Source organism: Moschus berezovskii, chromosome 5, assembly GCF_049115385.1.
Source record: "Moschus berezovskii isolate FMDL1 chromosome 5, NW_MosBer_1.0, whole genome shotgun sequence".
NCBI classification, from domain to species: Eukaryota; Metazoa; Chordata; class Mammalia; order Artiodactyla; family Moschidae; genus Moschus; species Moschus berezovskii.
In genome coordinates this window covers 112,429,138-112,445,214 of record NC_142464.1, presented here as the reverse complement: position 1 = coordinate 112,445,214, position 16,077 = coordinate 112,429,138, and the positions used below count along the sequence as shown (strand labels likewise).

General features: G+C 50.2%; 1 protein-coding gene across 1 annotated transcript in view; it reads left to right on the top strand.

Moving 5' to 3' along the window:
• Positions 1 to 14,881, top strand: part of LOC129561620 (uncharacterized) — a 34,279-nt gene extending 19,398 nt beyond the window's left edge. Inside the window, exons 7-11 of the mRNA XM_088836105.1 lie at positions 2,881 to 2,989; positions 8,572 to 8,775; positions 9,934 to 10,025; positions 11,362 to 11,491; positions 14,715 to 14,881. Coding sequence (XP_088692231.1) covers positions 2,881 to 2,989; positions 8,572 to 8,775; positions 9,934 to 10,025; positions 11,362 to 11,491; positions 14,715 to 14,719 — 540 coding nt within the window. The 3' untranslated portion in view covers positions 14,720 to 14,881. The remainder of the gene's footprint in view (positions 1 to 2,880; positions 2,990 to 8,571; positions 8,776 to 9,933; positions 10,026 to 11,361; positions 11,492 to 14,714) is intronic.
• Positions 14,882 to 16,077: the final 1,196 nt, after the last annotated feature.

Below are 16,077 nucleotides of genomic sequence, written 5' to 3'. Positions count from 1 at the left end.
TAGTCAGGTTGATTTCAGACTGCTGGCCTCTGGAACTGTGAGAGAGTAAACTTCTGTTATTCTAAGCCACTCATTTGATGGTACTTGGTTATGGCAGCCCAGAAAACAAAACATTTGGGCACAGGGGTTCATGCATCGCTGGAGCGTGGCTCACACATCAGTCCCTTATGGAGGCCTTTCTTTGCGGGTTCCTTGGACAAGTATGTATGAAGTCCAGCTCAGTGGGAGGCAGGGCACCAGACTCAGGATGCGGAAATGGGTGAAGTGAAGCGTGGCCGCATGGTTCCTGTCCAGGGCGAGCTGGCAAGTGTGCAACACGTGACACTAGGATCTGCTGTGATAGAAATGCATGCACAACGAGAGGGACCCCGCCAGAGGCTGTCTGGGCCCGTCTCAGGGCAGCTGACTCTGAGATATGCTCATGAAGAAGAAATGGGAAATTCCTGGAGAAAATGCCGGCCAGATGGAAATGAAGCAAAGAGGGAGCTCTAGGCTAGGGAACAGGATGTGCAAAGGCCTGGGGATGGGAAGCAGCACAGGGTGTGTGGGGGCTGTGAACAGTTCTGGACGCCTGGAGCAGACAGTGTGCGTATAGGGTCAAGGACAGGGTGGTGGGGGCCTGGGTTGTCAGATGTCCAAGCTAAGTTGTAATTCATAGGTGCTTCCCCTTTGAGTTTTGAGTAATGATGAAATAGATATTTAACAAATGAAGAACAACTGAAAGTAAATCTCAAGGAGCCAGACAGATGCAGGTATGGGGCTTCCCAGGTAGGGCCATGGTAAAGAACCCGCCTGCCAATGCAGAAGACACAAGAGATGTGGGTTCCACCCGTGGGTCAGGAAGATCCCCTGGAGTAGGAACTGGCAACCCACTCCAGTGTTCTTGCCGGGAAAATTCCTTGGACAGGGGAGCCTGGTGGGCTACAGTCCATAGGGTCACAAAGAGTCAGACACGACTGAGCAACTAAGCACACACACACACAAATGTGTTTATATCAAAACTTTCTGGAAGGCTACACAAGAAGCTCTTGCCTACAGTGAGTAGAAATGGGATGTTGGATACCTTTTACTTTTTACCCTTCCCTTTTCTATTACTTTCAACATGCATTCATAATAACTTTTAACATTGTTTTTAGTATAACATTCTTTATCATTAGATGATGATTCAAGACTTAGAGGACAAAGGACTTCCCGAGTTAATTGTCCACCTGGAATGGTCAGCCCCTCTGTGACCCAGGTTGAAGCCACTATGGCAGAAGCCACGTGAGTGGAGTTTTCTCCCCCCCCACCCAACAGCCCCTCCCCCTGGAGGGGCCTGCTCTGCACATCCAACTACTCTCCCACCAGCCCAACCAACCTCTCCCTGGAGCCCGTTCTGGCTCCCAGTGCCTGCCGTGACTTGGCATGCATCTCCCTGCCGGGCTCACGTCTCCACCATTTTCCCCACCCACCATGGATGAATGCCAGCAGGGACCATGCTGTTCCAGAACCTCATTCTTTTTCCTTCCCCACCCTATGACCTTAGTCCAGCACCTGGTAGTCTGAGGCTGGCCTTCCTCATAACCTTATGTAGCTCAAAGCTTGATTATGAGAGGATGTTAAGAGTTGACACTTCAGGCCTGTGCTAGGACCCATCTCTTGTCAGATCTTGGCAGGTTTTTATATCTCTGAATTAATACATGTAATCAAATATGTATACCTCTTTTAAAATTATTTTTCTGTTAAAAATAATACATGTGCCTGGTTTTAGAAATGCAAACAGTGCACAGAGGTTTACAGTGCGAGGTGGGTTCTGCTCAGCCAGAGACCAAGTCCCTCCCTCACCCACCCTGTCCCTGTATCCCCCAGTGTCTACTATGACCAGTTTCTGGTGCATCTTCCAGCAGTGGCCCATGGATAGGCAAGCACCTACAGGTTGGTGCATATGTGTTTTGATAAGACATATCTTTGTCATTTAGTCATAGAGTTTGTTCAGGATTGCAAAGCAACCTCTTGAACATATGAAAAACTCAGAATTGGTTGTGGACTCAGATAATACCACTGGCTCACTAATCAATGAACCCAGGGTAGGCAGGACACATGCAGGGAAGCTGGAAGGAAATTCAAGGATCTGTAGGAAGTGCAGACATGCTCTGTTCACTCATGGCTGGTGCAGCAGCAAGGGGTGTTTTGGGTGGCCCTTCTGTAAGTGTACACGAACAAAGGCAGCGCGTGGCCACGCAGTTATATCATGATGCCTGTACACAGTGCTGTGGACGACCTCAGCCGCCACAAAACCTTGCAGAGCCACCGTTTACAGGGTGTAGGGTGAAAGGGAGAAGACGTGGGGTGAGAGAGCCTGACCACCACTGCCCTGGCTAATTGCTACCCCTCTGTAACTGCCAATTCTCAAACGCTCCCCATTGTAACCTCTTTGCCACATTCCTAAGAGGCTCTCCCACCCAGTGACACAGACCTTGGGATGAACTGAAATTCTCAGCTGTGATTGGAAAGGCCTCAAACCGGCCAGTGATTTCACAGGTGGAAAAGGGACTGGCTGGAGCCAGTTGGACCCACCTGAAGCCCATCTGCCATTTTAAGCTAATTTTATATTCCAAGAGGGGGCTTCCCTAGTGGCTCAGATGATAAAGAGTCTGCCTGCAATGCAGGAGACCTGGATTCAATGCCTGGGTTGGGAAGATCCTCTGGGAAGGGATTAGCAACCCGCTCCAGTATTCTTGCCTGGAGAATCCCATGGGCAGAGGAACCTGGCAGGCTACAGTCCACAGGGTCCCAAAGAGTCAGACACAACTGAGCAACTAACACTTTAACACTTATGTTCAGAGAAGGCAGGATCCCTGTGCCTCCTCCCTGCTCACCAGGAACTATCTCTGTCCACAGGGCGATGAGAACGATGACCTGTACTGTCGGACCTGCAAGCAGTTCTTCAGTTCCCTGCATAACAAGAGGGGGCACCTGCTGGGGAAGCAGCACCTGCAGAACCTCACAGGTAACCAGCTCAGCAGTTGTTGTTTAGTTGCTCAGTCGTGTCCGACTCTGCCGCCCTTGGACTGTAGCCCACCAGCCTCCTCTGTCCATGGGATTTCCCAGGCAAGAATACTGGAGTGGGTAGCCATTTCTTTGGCCACCTGATGCCAATACTTTGGCCACCTGATGAGAAGAGCTGACTCATTTGAAAAGACCCTGATGCTGGGAAAGATCGAGGGCAGGAGGAGAAGGGGACGACAGAGGATGAGATGGTTGGATGGCATCACCGACTCAATGGACATGAGTTTGAGTAAGCTCCGGGAGTTGGTGATGGACAGGGAAGCCTGGCATGCTGCAGTCCATGGGGTCACAAAGAGTCAGATACGACTGAGCAACTAAACTAAACTGAACTGAAGCCATGTCCTTCTCCAGGGGATCTTCCCAACCCAGGGATTAAACCCACATCTCCTGCACTGGCAGGCAGATTCTTCACCGCTGAGTCACTAAGGAAGCTCAACCAACTTGATGCAGCAAGGCAAATGCACACCTTGACTTCATCTATGCTGGGAGTTCACCAACCCACAGCCCAGAGACTCCTTGTCATTTAAATTTAATTTTAAGGCAGGGTCTATTCAAACACTCTAAATGCTGGGTGGGTATGTGGGAGGGGAGTGGGTCTTCCAAGGAAGCGCGAATAGACTTGCCTCTTAATTGACAAGGGCCCTCCTGCTCTGGCCCCACCCCTCAGGGGCCTTAGAACCTCTTGGAGCCCCACTGCCTCCTTAATGGCGCCCAGACCTTGCCACCATCCTTGCAGCCTCCAGGCCTGAGCACAGCACCCTCTCTGCCTGTCGCACTCAGCCTGTCCCTGCAAGGCTCACCTCCCCACTTCACCTTCATCTTGTTTAACTAACCTCTTCCCCGGGAGGCCATCCCTGGCCTTGCTGCACACATCCTGCCCCTCCCTGGGCCCCTCTCCAGCTTTATCTCTCTCCCTGATTCCATCATCTCCTGTCGGCCTCTTTCATTTGTCCATCTTTGTTATTGTTTGCTGTCTCCCACCAGCATATAAGCCCCTCGTGTTTGGGGATTTATTGCCCATTTCAGTCACTGCATTATCCCCTGGATCTAGAGCCATGACACTCATGGTCAGTACTCACTGTGTATCTGTAGAATGAATGCATGAATATGTTCAACAAATAACTCCTGGGTACTTATTCCTTCCTGACACAAAGCCAGGTGCTCAGTTCAGTTCAGTGCTCAGTCGTGTCCGACTCTCCGCGACCCCATGAATCACAGCACGCTAGGCCTCCCTGTCCATCACCAACTCCTGGAGTTCACTCAAACTCATGTCCATCGAGTCGGTGATGCCATCCAGCCATCTCATTCTCTGTCGTCCCCGTCTCCTCCTACCCCCAATCCCTCCCAGCATCAGAGTCTTTTCCAGTGAGTCAACTCGTCACATGAGGTGGCCAAAGTATTGGACTTTCAGCTTTAGCATCAGTCCTTCCAATGAACACCCAGGACTGATCTCCTTTAGAATGGACTGGTTGGATCTCCTTGCAGTCCAAGGGACTCTCAAGAGTCTTCTCCAACACCACAGTTCAAAAGCCTCAATTCTTCAGCGATCAGCCTTCACAGTCCAACTCTCACATCCATACATGACCACTGGAAAACCATAGCCTTGACTAGACGGACCATGGTTGGCAAAGTAATGTCTCTGCTTTTTAATATGCTATCTAGGTTGGTCATAACTTTCCTTCCAAGGAGTAAGCCTCTTTTAATTTCATGGCTGCAATCAGCATCTGCAGTGATTTTGGAGCCCCCCAAAATAAAGTCTGACACTGTTTCCACTGTTTCCCCATCTATTTCCCATTAAGTAATGGGTCCAGATGCCATGATCTTAGTTTTCTGAATGTTGAGCTTTTTCACTCTCCTCTTTCATCAAGAGGCTTTTTAGTTCCTCTTCACTTTCTGCCATAAGGGTGGTGTCATCTGCATATCTGAGGTTACTGATATTTCTCCCAGCAATCTTGATTCCATCTTGTGCTTCTTCCAGCCCAGCGTTCCTCATGATGTACTCTGCATATAAGTTAAATAAGCAGGGTGACAATATACAGCCTTGACGTACTCCTTTTCCTATTTGGAACCAGTCTGTTGTTCCATGTCCAGTTCTAACTGTTGCTTCCTGACCTGCATACAGGTTTCTCAAGAGGCAGGTCAGGTGGTCTGGTATTCCCATCTCTAGGGACACAGAAAGAATAAGGCAGAGCTCTGGCCCAAAGAATCTGAAGTATATGGATTAATACAGCATCTTTCCATTAAAGCATCTTGCACTGAAGTGAAAGGAGACTCACAGAAGACAGAGAGAGACCCTACGATGCCTGGAACTACGTAAAGTCAGAGGTGTGCTCTGGGACTAGGGAAGATCCTCAAAGAATGAAAACCATCGTGTCAGGTGCAAAACTAGGGGCCGATATTTTTTCCCACCTCTTCTTTAATGGTGTTAAAACAGAGATAGATCTGACTTAAGCCTCTTTTCTGCACCCTGCTTGCTGAGTGGCCTGGGGCCAATTACTTAACCTCTGTCTGCTTCCACTACCGCCTCTGTAACATAAGGATGAATTGCTTGCCTCACCGGGCTCTTCCAAGGATGGACATCAGAGCCTTGTGCCTTCTTGGTGAAGCTGAGATGCCGCCTCCCCTAGGAAGGTTGTTCCTGGTCCCAAACTTGGGGGGACGGGGCGCTCCTGAGCCTCCAGCATGTCTCCTTTGGTTAGAAATTATCTTCCTCTTCTGTTACCGTCACCCTGTACACACGTGTGCGCATGCATGCAGAGACACAAGACATGCTTACATACACACATGCCAACACACACACAAACACACACATGTCTACTGTCCTGGAAGGAAGGAGCCATGTGGTTTAGGACATATCTCTTGCTCATAGTAGATTCTTGATAGACATTTGATGAAGGAATGCACAGATCTACAGGAGGCTGACCTTCGTCTGGGGTTTGTAAGGCAATAAACCGTCTTCAGTAATGTCTTGTTGAAGCTGAATAATGGCAATGAAGGTGAAAATGCATCTCATTACTTGCAATTGAGTATAACACGTGAGCTCAGATACCTAGAGTTATACCATGTAAATTACCCACTGGAGAGGTTTACGGCTCATTTCAAAATCTATAAAATCATGTGCTGGGAGATGTGAGGCTGTACATACATGTGGCTCTGATTCTGTGTAACTCTCCAAGGACTTCTAAAGTTATTTAAAGGGAAACAGACGTGGGCACACCTCACTTAGTGTTCCCTCTAAACAGCCTACAAGTTTTATGTTAACGGTCAAGCTCTCGAGAGCATTTCCACATCTGCCTTTACTGCTGTGATATTGCTGGAAAGCAGGGCCTCGGGCAGCTGCACTGTCTGCGTCTCTGGGTCTCTGGGTCTCAGTGCTGATGGGCCCCGGGCAGCCGCACTGTCTGCATTTCTGGGCCTCTGAGTCTCAGTGCTGATGGGAGGGGGCGTTAGCCATGTGTCCCTTTGGAGCTGGATCTCACGTGGTTCACGGTGCCCTTCGAGGCGAGTGTGAGCCCAGGGATTGCCTGCTCCAGCCCTAGAAGAAGCTGTCTCCTCCCCAGCTCTCTGTTTCCTCTCACCAAAACCAGGGCGTGTCACAGATGGGAAGCCAGGGCCCAGAGCTCATTGTTTTAACAGTGTTACTGGGGTCCATAAAACGCACCCACTGAGAGTGGTTTTCCGTATATTCCCAGATATGTGCAACCGCTACTGCAGTTAAGTTTAGAACATCTCCATCAGCCCAGACAGTGCAGTACCCATGAGCAGTCACGCCCCATTTCTGGGCAACCACTAGGGTGTCTTCTGCCTCCACAGGGGGCTCTGAGAGTTTAATACTTGGTGTCTCCTTTCTGTGATGACAGTAGACATCCCTGCCTTTGTGACATCTTAGGTGGTCAGAGCCCTGTCACCATGAATGACCTGAGTTTGCCTCCCTCCTCTGCCACTTACTGCCTTTATCACCTTGGTTGAATTTTCTACCCGCTGCCTTCTCTTTTTCAAGTGTAAAATTGGGAATAATGATAATAATACTGACCTCACAGGGCTGCTGTAAGGAAACTGGATAATTCTGTGATGCTCGGCACACTCTGGGGTCTACTGTTATCATCATGAGCTTGGGGGCTGTAGCAGATAAGCGGCCCAGTTCCCTACCCCACTTACCTCCCCGGAGTCTCCCACTGCTGGTGGTCCCCATAGCTCTGCAGTTTCTTTGTCTCTCCCCTCAAGCTGCCCTTCTCTAGGAATGGCTTTCCCACCTTGTGCACCTGGTCTCCCTCCTGTTCACCCTCCAAAGTCCTAACAAAAAGGCGAATAATAGCAAGTGTTGGAGACGATGGGGAGGAATCGTAGCCCTGATTCACTGCTGGTGGGAATGTCAAGTGGGGCAGCCACTTTGGAATGTAGCCTGGTAGTTCCTCAAAAGGTTAAGCATAAAGTTACTACTGAGTTGGTGAAAAGGTTTGTTCAGTTTTTCCCACAAGATGTTACTGAAAAACCCGAATGAACTTTTGGCACACCCAGTATAGGATCCAGCAATTCCCCTCCTAGGTATGTACCTAAGAGAGCTGAAAATGTATGTTCACACAACACTATGAATGTGCGTAACAACATTATTCATAGTAGCCCCAAGGTGGAAGCAGCCCAAACATCCATCAACTGATGAATAAATGAACAAAATGTGGTCCTTCCATGCAGTGGAATATTATTCAGCCATGAAAAAGGAGTGAGGTACTGATTTGTGCTATAACATAGATGAACCTTGAAAACATGGTAAGTTGAAAATCCTGTCACAAAGGACCACGTGTTGCAGGATTTCCTGTATATGAAATGTCCAGAATAGGGAAATTTGTAGAGGCAGAAAGCAGATAAGTGGGTGCCTAGGGCTGGGGCTTCCCAGGTGATGCTAGTTGCCTAATGAAGGAGAAATAAGAGATGCGGATTCAATTCCTGGGTTGGGAAGATCCCTTGGAGGAAGGCATGGCAACCCACTCCAGGATTCTTGCCTGGAAAATTCCATGGACAGAGAAGCCTGGCAGGCTACAGTCCATGGGTCACAGAGAGTCAGACACGACTGAAGTGACTTAGCACGCATGCACAGGGCTGAGGGAGTGGTGGGGGATTGGAGGTAATGGCTAAAAGGAACCAAGATTTTCTTGGGGTGGTGATGAATATATCCTAAAAATGATTGTTGTGGTGATTGCACGTATCAGAATATACTAAAAGCCATTGAATTACACCCTTTTAATGGGTAAACTGTATGGTATGTGAATTAGATCTTAAAATTGTTTGGAAAAAAGATACCAATCTCAGTCAAGGACCCCCTCCTCCAGGAAGTCTCCCCTGCTGGCCTCCTCTCAGCACCAGTCCCAGTGCATTCTTCTTTTACATCTGGGGACCTGGTACTCAGGGATGGGGGCTCAGGACGGACAGGCTTGCCCACATCAGGGGAGACAGCCAGGTCCAGAAGAGCCGCTCATCTTGTGCTCAGGGGCTGAACTTTGACATGGAGTTTCTTTACTTTTTTAGGGGAATTTGAAAAAGACTCTGCTGAGTGCTTGACGCATCTGAAGCTTCTGGAGGGAGAGGAAGGTCAGAATTTGAACAAAGGGGACTCAGAGGAGGAAGCCGAGTATCCTGACCCACTTCTTCTCGGAGGCCTGATTCCAGAGAAGGGTTTTGCTTCATTTGACTTGTGTTTCTTGCAAGAGTTCATCTTTAAACTTCTGCAGAGTGAGTAGTCAAGTTCAACCGCTTGCTAGTATCTTTGGTGACCAAAGATTTTATAATCCTAGTAAGAGTAACCTACCTAATAGGTTATATTATAATATTAAGTGGGAAAAATGAAAGGTTGTTATTAATACTAGGAGAATAACAATAAATAAAGATAATCAGATGGGAAATAAGTGAGCTGATGATGAGCTAGGCACAGGTCTAAGACGTTTATAATAACTGCCTTTTAATTGTCATAAAGGTACTGTGAGATCAGTTATAGTATCACCTCCTTTTAAAGATGAGAAAAGTGCTGCACAGAGAGGTTAAGTGACTTCCCATGATTGCACAGATAGTGAGCTGAGATTTAAACCCAAGTCCTTGGGCTCCAAGACCCATGCTCTTCATAACTTCCTTATGATCTCAACTATATAAAACAACGCATATGTGAATCCATACAAATATTAATTGTGCTTATCTCTGGCAGGCAAGAGGAGGGTGTTTTTCTTTATTCCTTCTTATATCTGCCACATTTCTCCCAATGGATTGATGTCCTTTCTGTTATCAAAGGACAAAATTAACTCTATTTAAAAGGGTTTTGAGGTTACCTGCACACATCAGGGTCCCAAATGTTGCCTGTGTGAAGTAAGTGAAAGTCACTCAGTCGTGTCTGACTCTTTGCGACCCCATGGACCATACAGTCCATGGAATTCTCCAGGCCAGAATACCGGAGTGGGTAGCCTTTCCCTTCTCCAGGGGATCTCCCAACCCAGGGATTGAATTCAGGTCTCCTGCATTGCAGGCAAATTCTTTATCAGCTGAGCCACAAGGGAAGCCCAAGAACACCAGAGTGGGTAGCCTATCCCTTCATATTATGATGGTGGTGGTTTAGTCACTAAGTTGTGTCTGACTCTTGTCACCCTATGGACTGTAGCCTAACAGGCTCATCTGTCCATGGGATTCTCCAGACAAGAATACTGGAGTGAGTTGCCATTTCCTTCTCCAGGGGATCTTCCCAACCCAGGAATCAAACCGCAGTCTCCCACATAGCAGGTGGATTCTTTACCAACTGAGCTGTCAGGGAAGCCTATGCCTATGTGAGGTGTGGTTCAAAGAGAAGGGGAGGTTTTGGATGGAAAGGAACAGATAAAGACAGCCTTCTCTCCGCCTTCCTTCCAGTCAAAGAATCTGAGCTCAGAGAGCTGAGAAAGACTCTAGAAAGAGCGCAAGCAGAGCAGGAGACCCTGCAGAGGCAGCTGCTGGAGTTCCAGGTGAGGCACTCCAGAGGGAAGCAGCCAGTCCCCATCTCTGTAGCCCGCTGCTCAGCTCAGGGCCTGGCCTGGTGGGTCAGGAATCTGGAGAGGAAGACCACGTGGTCTGATTAAAAGAACACATAGCAAGCTGCAGTGCCGCTTCCCTCCGCACGGTTCCTGCTAGAGCACACTTGTTGCATGTTCTTGTAAAATACGGAGTGTCTGTCTGTAAAATACAGAGTGTTTCCGAGGTACAGAAATCGTGCCATGGGCCTTCTTGTGCTGCCTGCTGGCTTCACTCAAGGCTCTGTGGTCATCCATGCTGCCCTGTGGCATTTGGCCTGCTATTTCTGCATGTCCCTGGCCCGCCTCCCATGTTGTAGCCCCTGGTTTGCTGCACTCCTTTGAGTGTAGTTTATTAAAGAACAGTGAGTGTTTAAAACAAACAAAAATAAATAAAAGGAAACAACCCAGTTACTGTGCAATGGCCCACCTGACACAGGTCCCTGGATGTCAGTCCAGCCAGGGCCCCTGGCTCAGCAGCCTGACTGGTGGGAAGGGTGTGAACCGTGGGGCAGGGAAGGGGTGTCCCTTACAATCCAGGGCCTTCTTAGCGGAGCAGCTCACTGAGCTCCCAGCCCACATCTCAGAGGAGGACAACCACGTCTGCCTCGCCAGGGATGTTGGGAGGGGCCGAGGGCCTGGCACACGGTCACACTTTATCTGCAAATCCTGCCCTCGCCCTGGGGCTGCCTCAACCTGGGGCATCCTGGCTGGGGGCCCTGCAGATGGGAGCCTGAGAAGGACCGACTCGGAAATCAGACCCAGCTGTGGGTCTGGGCTCCTCTCCCTGACCGTGGGGCTGGGGCGGGTCCCTGACCCTCAGGGAGCTCACTCCCTGGGTCTATTCATATAATAGGAGGCAGGGACACCACCTGGGCAGGAGGGCAGGTGAGATACTGAGAGATATAAAGAGTCCAGCACCAAGTAGTATTGTTCACAAGGGGGGTTGCTCTTCCAGCTGTTTTATTCCCTGGACTCGGGGAGGGGAGATTGATGATGTTCATGGCTTCTGTGTGTGCCCTACAAGAGCAGCTACAAGACCCTTTGTGTTTAATTGTTTGCTTGTCTGATTACGTATTTACTTGGTGCCCATTTATTTACATGTATACTTACTTCCTTATAATTATGTCCTTATTTATTGGTTCCTCCATTTACTTTCTCACTTAGATACATAGTTATGTTTTATTTATTCACTTGCGTATTTACTCATTCATTCAGCTATTCACGCGTTCGTTCATTGTGTTGGAAAGTTTTGGGGCTAGCCATACGAACACCTTGGTGTTCCTTTCAGAACCGACAGCAGTGGCTGGAGGTGGAGTTGGCCAGCCTGAAGACCTCCGGGGTCGTCCTGGAGAAGGAGTTTGAGAACCTGAACACAATCATCATGCTGTCGCACTTCGGCCTGCGAGTGATGGACACAGGTGAGCCCGCCGTCCGGGGCAGTCCCTCTCCCTGCTCCTCTGGCCTCGCGCATGTTTCCTCCAGGTCCTCACTGGTCCGTGAAACTGAGGCCCAGAAATTCTTGTCCATTCAGTCAGTCGTGCCTGTGTCCCTCACTCCTTCACTTAGCCTACTTCTTGCACAGCCAGCGCATCCAAGCTTGGTGATAGGTGCGAGGGATGTGGAGATGAATGGTGACACTGTCATCCGAAATCCAGCACCCACTGGGCATCAGTCCTGATCTGGGTGCTTCCAGGGGATGAAGATATGGAGAAGCCCCTGGCCTCAAGCTCTAACTGCCTGGACAGACCCTTGGTCACTAGACTATTGGGGTTAGTGTGTCCCAGAGGAGAGCTGCCTTCCATGGACAAGATGCTGTGGGCACTCAGGTGCGAGGCAGTTCCCTATCTCTGCGAGGTGGGCTTCTAGAAGGACTTGACAGAGGAAGGACCCAAGAGGACAGTCCCAAATTCCTGAGACAAAAAGGGGCCCAGAAATCCACCTGGTGGGGAGAGCTGAGGGAGGGCACAGAGCGTGTTCATGGCTGTATCTTACTCAGGCCTGGTGCCAATACCCTTCTCTGAAGAAAATGTCATGAGTACCACTTCATTGTAAATATTTAAACATGACTGTTTGGAGGAACATAAAATGTGAACATTCCGCTTCCCTCCCCACACCCCTGCCCAATCCCTTTCGTAGAAGTTTTTACTGTTCACATCTTGCCATTTTCTGTTTATGAATGAGGTGGTGGTGAGTGTATATGTCCTAAGTCACTTTAGTCGTGTCCAGCTCTGCAGCCCCATGCACTGCAGCCCGCCAGGCTCCTCTGTCCATGGGGTTCTCCAGGCAAGGATACTGGAGTGGGTTTCCATGCCCTCCTCTAGGAGATCTTCTGGACCCGGCGATTGAACCTGCATCTCTTATGTCTCCTGCGTTGGCAAGCAGGTTCTTTACCACTAGCGCCACCTGGGAAGCCTGAGGTGGTGGCAAAAGTCATTAACAAGGGGGAACTTCTCGGGACATGGCTGCCACGTTGCTGTATTGAGGCAAGGGGAAGGGGGCAGTTCCTAGGCAGTTAGGGGCTCTAGGACAGTGGCTGTGTACCAATCAGTCTGGCAGATTTCAATACTTTCAGACCTGGTACCACCTCACTGGTGCATTACTGGCTAACCACCAGCACGGTGCCAGCGAGAAACAGCTGGACTTGTTTATTGACAGCTTATCTGTTTCCTACAGATGGGACGGCACCCCAGTCCCCTGCTAATTCATGCAGAAGTGGGAGACACTTGGGGTTTCACCATCACGGTGGAGCAGTGACTCCAGGACACATCACATCAGGTACAAGGTGTAGCATCCCTGCTCCATAAACAGCTAAGCCTCAAGGCCAAGGGTCCTGGCACTGAGAGGAAGGGAGCAGGTCCTGCTGCTTCCGGAGCTTGGAGGCCCCTCCCCTGCTTCCTTCCATTCTCCTCTCCTCCCCGTCCTTGCTTGAGAGCATTTGCCCTGGCCTGCGGAGCTGGACACCACTGAGCGACTGAACAGCAACAGCGCGTAAGTATCAAAATTCCCATGGATTCCGGCCATAGCAAATGCTCTCAAGCAAGGATGGGGAAGAGAAGGGAAGGGAAGGAAGAAGAGAAGGTGAACAGCCACTGTCCAAGGACTGCCTAGGAATCGCCCCACTCTCCTCGCCCCAGTCCAGCAACCTGGCAGCCATGTCCCAAGAATCAATTATATAGGTGAGGTTTAGGGAGAGGTGCCAGGGGTGAGCGCTCCAACCGGTACCCGATGTGGTGTGTGCTGGAGTCACAGGTTCACCATGATGGTGAAACCCCACTTCTGCGTGAATTAGCAGGAAACTGGGGTGCCGTCCCATTTGTAGGAAACAGACAAGCTGTCAGTGAACAAGTCCATCTGTTTCTCGCCTGCACCATGCTGGTGGTTAGCCAGTAATGCACCAGTGAGGTGGTACCAGGTCTGAAAGTATTGAAATCTGCCAGATTGATTGGTACACAGCCACTGCCCTGGGGCCCCTAACTGCCTAGGACCTGCCCCACTCTCCTCGCCCCAGTCCAGCAACCTGGCAGCCACGTCCCAAGAATCAATTAGACAAGTGAGATTTAGGGAGGGAGAGGTACCAGGTGGTGAGTGCTCCTAAGGGAGGAGGGTTACCCAGGCTTGGGTTCCTGTTGGATGAGGGAAACAGGTGGGAGGCGTGTTCTCCAGTCTTGATAAGCCCATGGGCTCCTACTCTTTCTTCCTCCCTGTGGCCTTTTCCTTACCTTGTGAATCGGATCCTTTTACTGCAGTCATGACACCGGCAACTCTGGGGAGCAGATAGAAGATGCTTTGGGGTTTGGTTAATGTCCAGGTGTCTTCTCGTGGGTGCCCTTCCCAGGCATGACAGAAGGCATGGCATGTGGTACCTGTGTAATGTGTCTACAGGATACAGTATAATGTGAAAGGTCAGCTTTCAGAAAGCATTTCTTGATCATTGGCTCCAAATTTGTCAGTGCACCTGGCGTCAGGTAATGTCCAGGAAGCAGTTTTGCAGGTTCAGCTGCTTCTCTGCTCCTGCCACTCACTCTGCTTTCTGAAGTTCCCCTCAGCCCACTCAGTTCACTCCATCCCGAGATGTCCTTTGAGCCCAGGGCTCAGTGCTGGGAAGCCAGAAATTCAAGGAGATGTTTTATGACCTCATGGAACTCTAGGTCTCAGAGGGTGACACTGGGGAATAAATCAAGGCTCATGGTGTCACCTGCTTCCAAGGTGGCACAGTGGGAAAGAATCCACCTGCCAGGGGTAGGGGTTCGATCCCTGGGTCGGGATGATCCCCTGGAGAAGGAAATGGCAACCCACTCCAGTGGATTCTTGTTTGGAAAATTTCATGGACAGAGGAGCCTGGTGGGCTAAGTCCACGGGTTCACAAAGAGTCGGACACGACTAAGCAGGCGCGCACCATGATGTGACTCAGCCATCCGGTCTGAACCTGAGCTGTGTGCATGGGGTACCAAGCAGGCCCTCCTCTCAGGGCCCCCTCTTCCAGGACCCTGTCCCACTTCTCCATCTAGGACACAGGTGTCTCTCCAGGAGCATCTGGGATAAGCAGAGCAGACGTGGCTTGGGCTCCATCTGAAGCAGCCCTTTGGCTCCACAACTTTTCCCTGGTGCTAAACTGTCTTCTCTCCCTTCCCAACTCTGCAGCATAAAGCAGTGCCCACCTTTCACCAGTGGGGACCCCAGGATGCATCCCGGGTGCACAGAGATCAGCTTCCAAAGAGCCATCTCCCTCGGTGGAAGAAGAGTGGAGGATCCTGGGGCCCTGAGGATGGGACAGCAAGGATGAGTCAGGAAAGCCATCTACTCTACTGACCCAGGAGAAAATAAATCATGCGAGTGTGTGTGTTTGCACAACAGACTCAGTCTATCTCTTGTCTCAGGCTTGGCAGTGTCTGCCCTGTAAGAATTGCTCCCAGGAACTGTAAGTTGAGCAGCTTTGATCTGCGAATATATTGGTGGAGCGTGTCTGCCTCTGCAAGCACAGAGAGTGTGTGCCATGCACACCTGCTTCTGGAGCCCTTGTGCCCAGCATCCCTGAGCCTGTACCTGCCCCTCACTCTCATGGTCAGTCTCCATGGTACAGGAACACTTCGGTTTCCTCTACTGAATTATAAGGACACTAGCGCTGCCCATCAACCACAAGGGGTGGGGTGAAGATGAAGTAGTACAGCCAGACCCCAGGCGCTGACCTGCAGGGAAGCAGGTTGTTTGGGAGGTAACCCCAGGTAGAGGAGTGGGGAAGTGAATCAGGGAGGGGAGGACAGACATGAGAGGGCACACTGTCCAAGCAAGATACTGTGGCTGGGGCCCTGGGGAAATCCTGGGAGCCAGGGTGAGACACACACCTGAGAGCATCCCACTCAGTGGCCTGGGAAATGGGGTAGTTATCCACCAACTCCCTTTAGACTCTGCTAGAGGATGACTTCTGGGAGGGGTTAATTCCTTTTCCTTCCTGCCTACTATGCAAATGACAAAGAGACCAGAAGAGCCTTAGGCAGGGAAGGCTAAGGTTGGAAGGCTGGCCAGTGTGCCCCTTGGGGTGGCAAGGACAAGGAGTGTATGTGGGACCCAACAGCATTTGTTATGGGGCTGCTGCAGGGCTTTATAGGCTGTTAATCAATATACAGCTACAAAATAGGGGAGATCACGGTGGTTCCTGCACACAGGGGTGTAGACTTCAGGGATTAGGTCTGCCTGCCTGCAATAAAGATGTGACCACAATGGCCTCATCCCATAACAAACGGTCCAGCAGTGAGCAGTGGGGGCTAGGACAGCAGTTCTTTGTGTACATGCATTGCCCACAAGGTAGCTCCCCAACCTCCAGCATTGCTTCTGTGCTCCTGGCAGGATGGAGGCAAAGGGAAGGGCAAAGCGGGGAGGGTGACAGCTGGTCTGCCTCTTTTTACAAAGAGTTTCCAGAAATTCCCAATTTCTAGAAAGAATTTCCAGAAAACAACTTGTATTTGCATCTCAGGACCAAGGTGGCAGCATTTGGTCAAGATAGCTG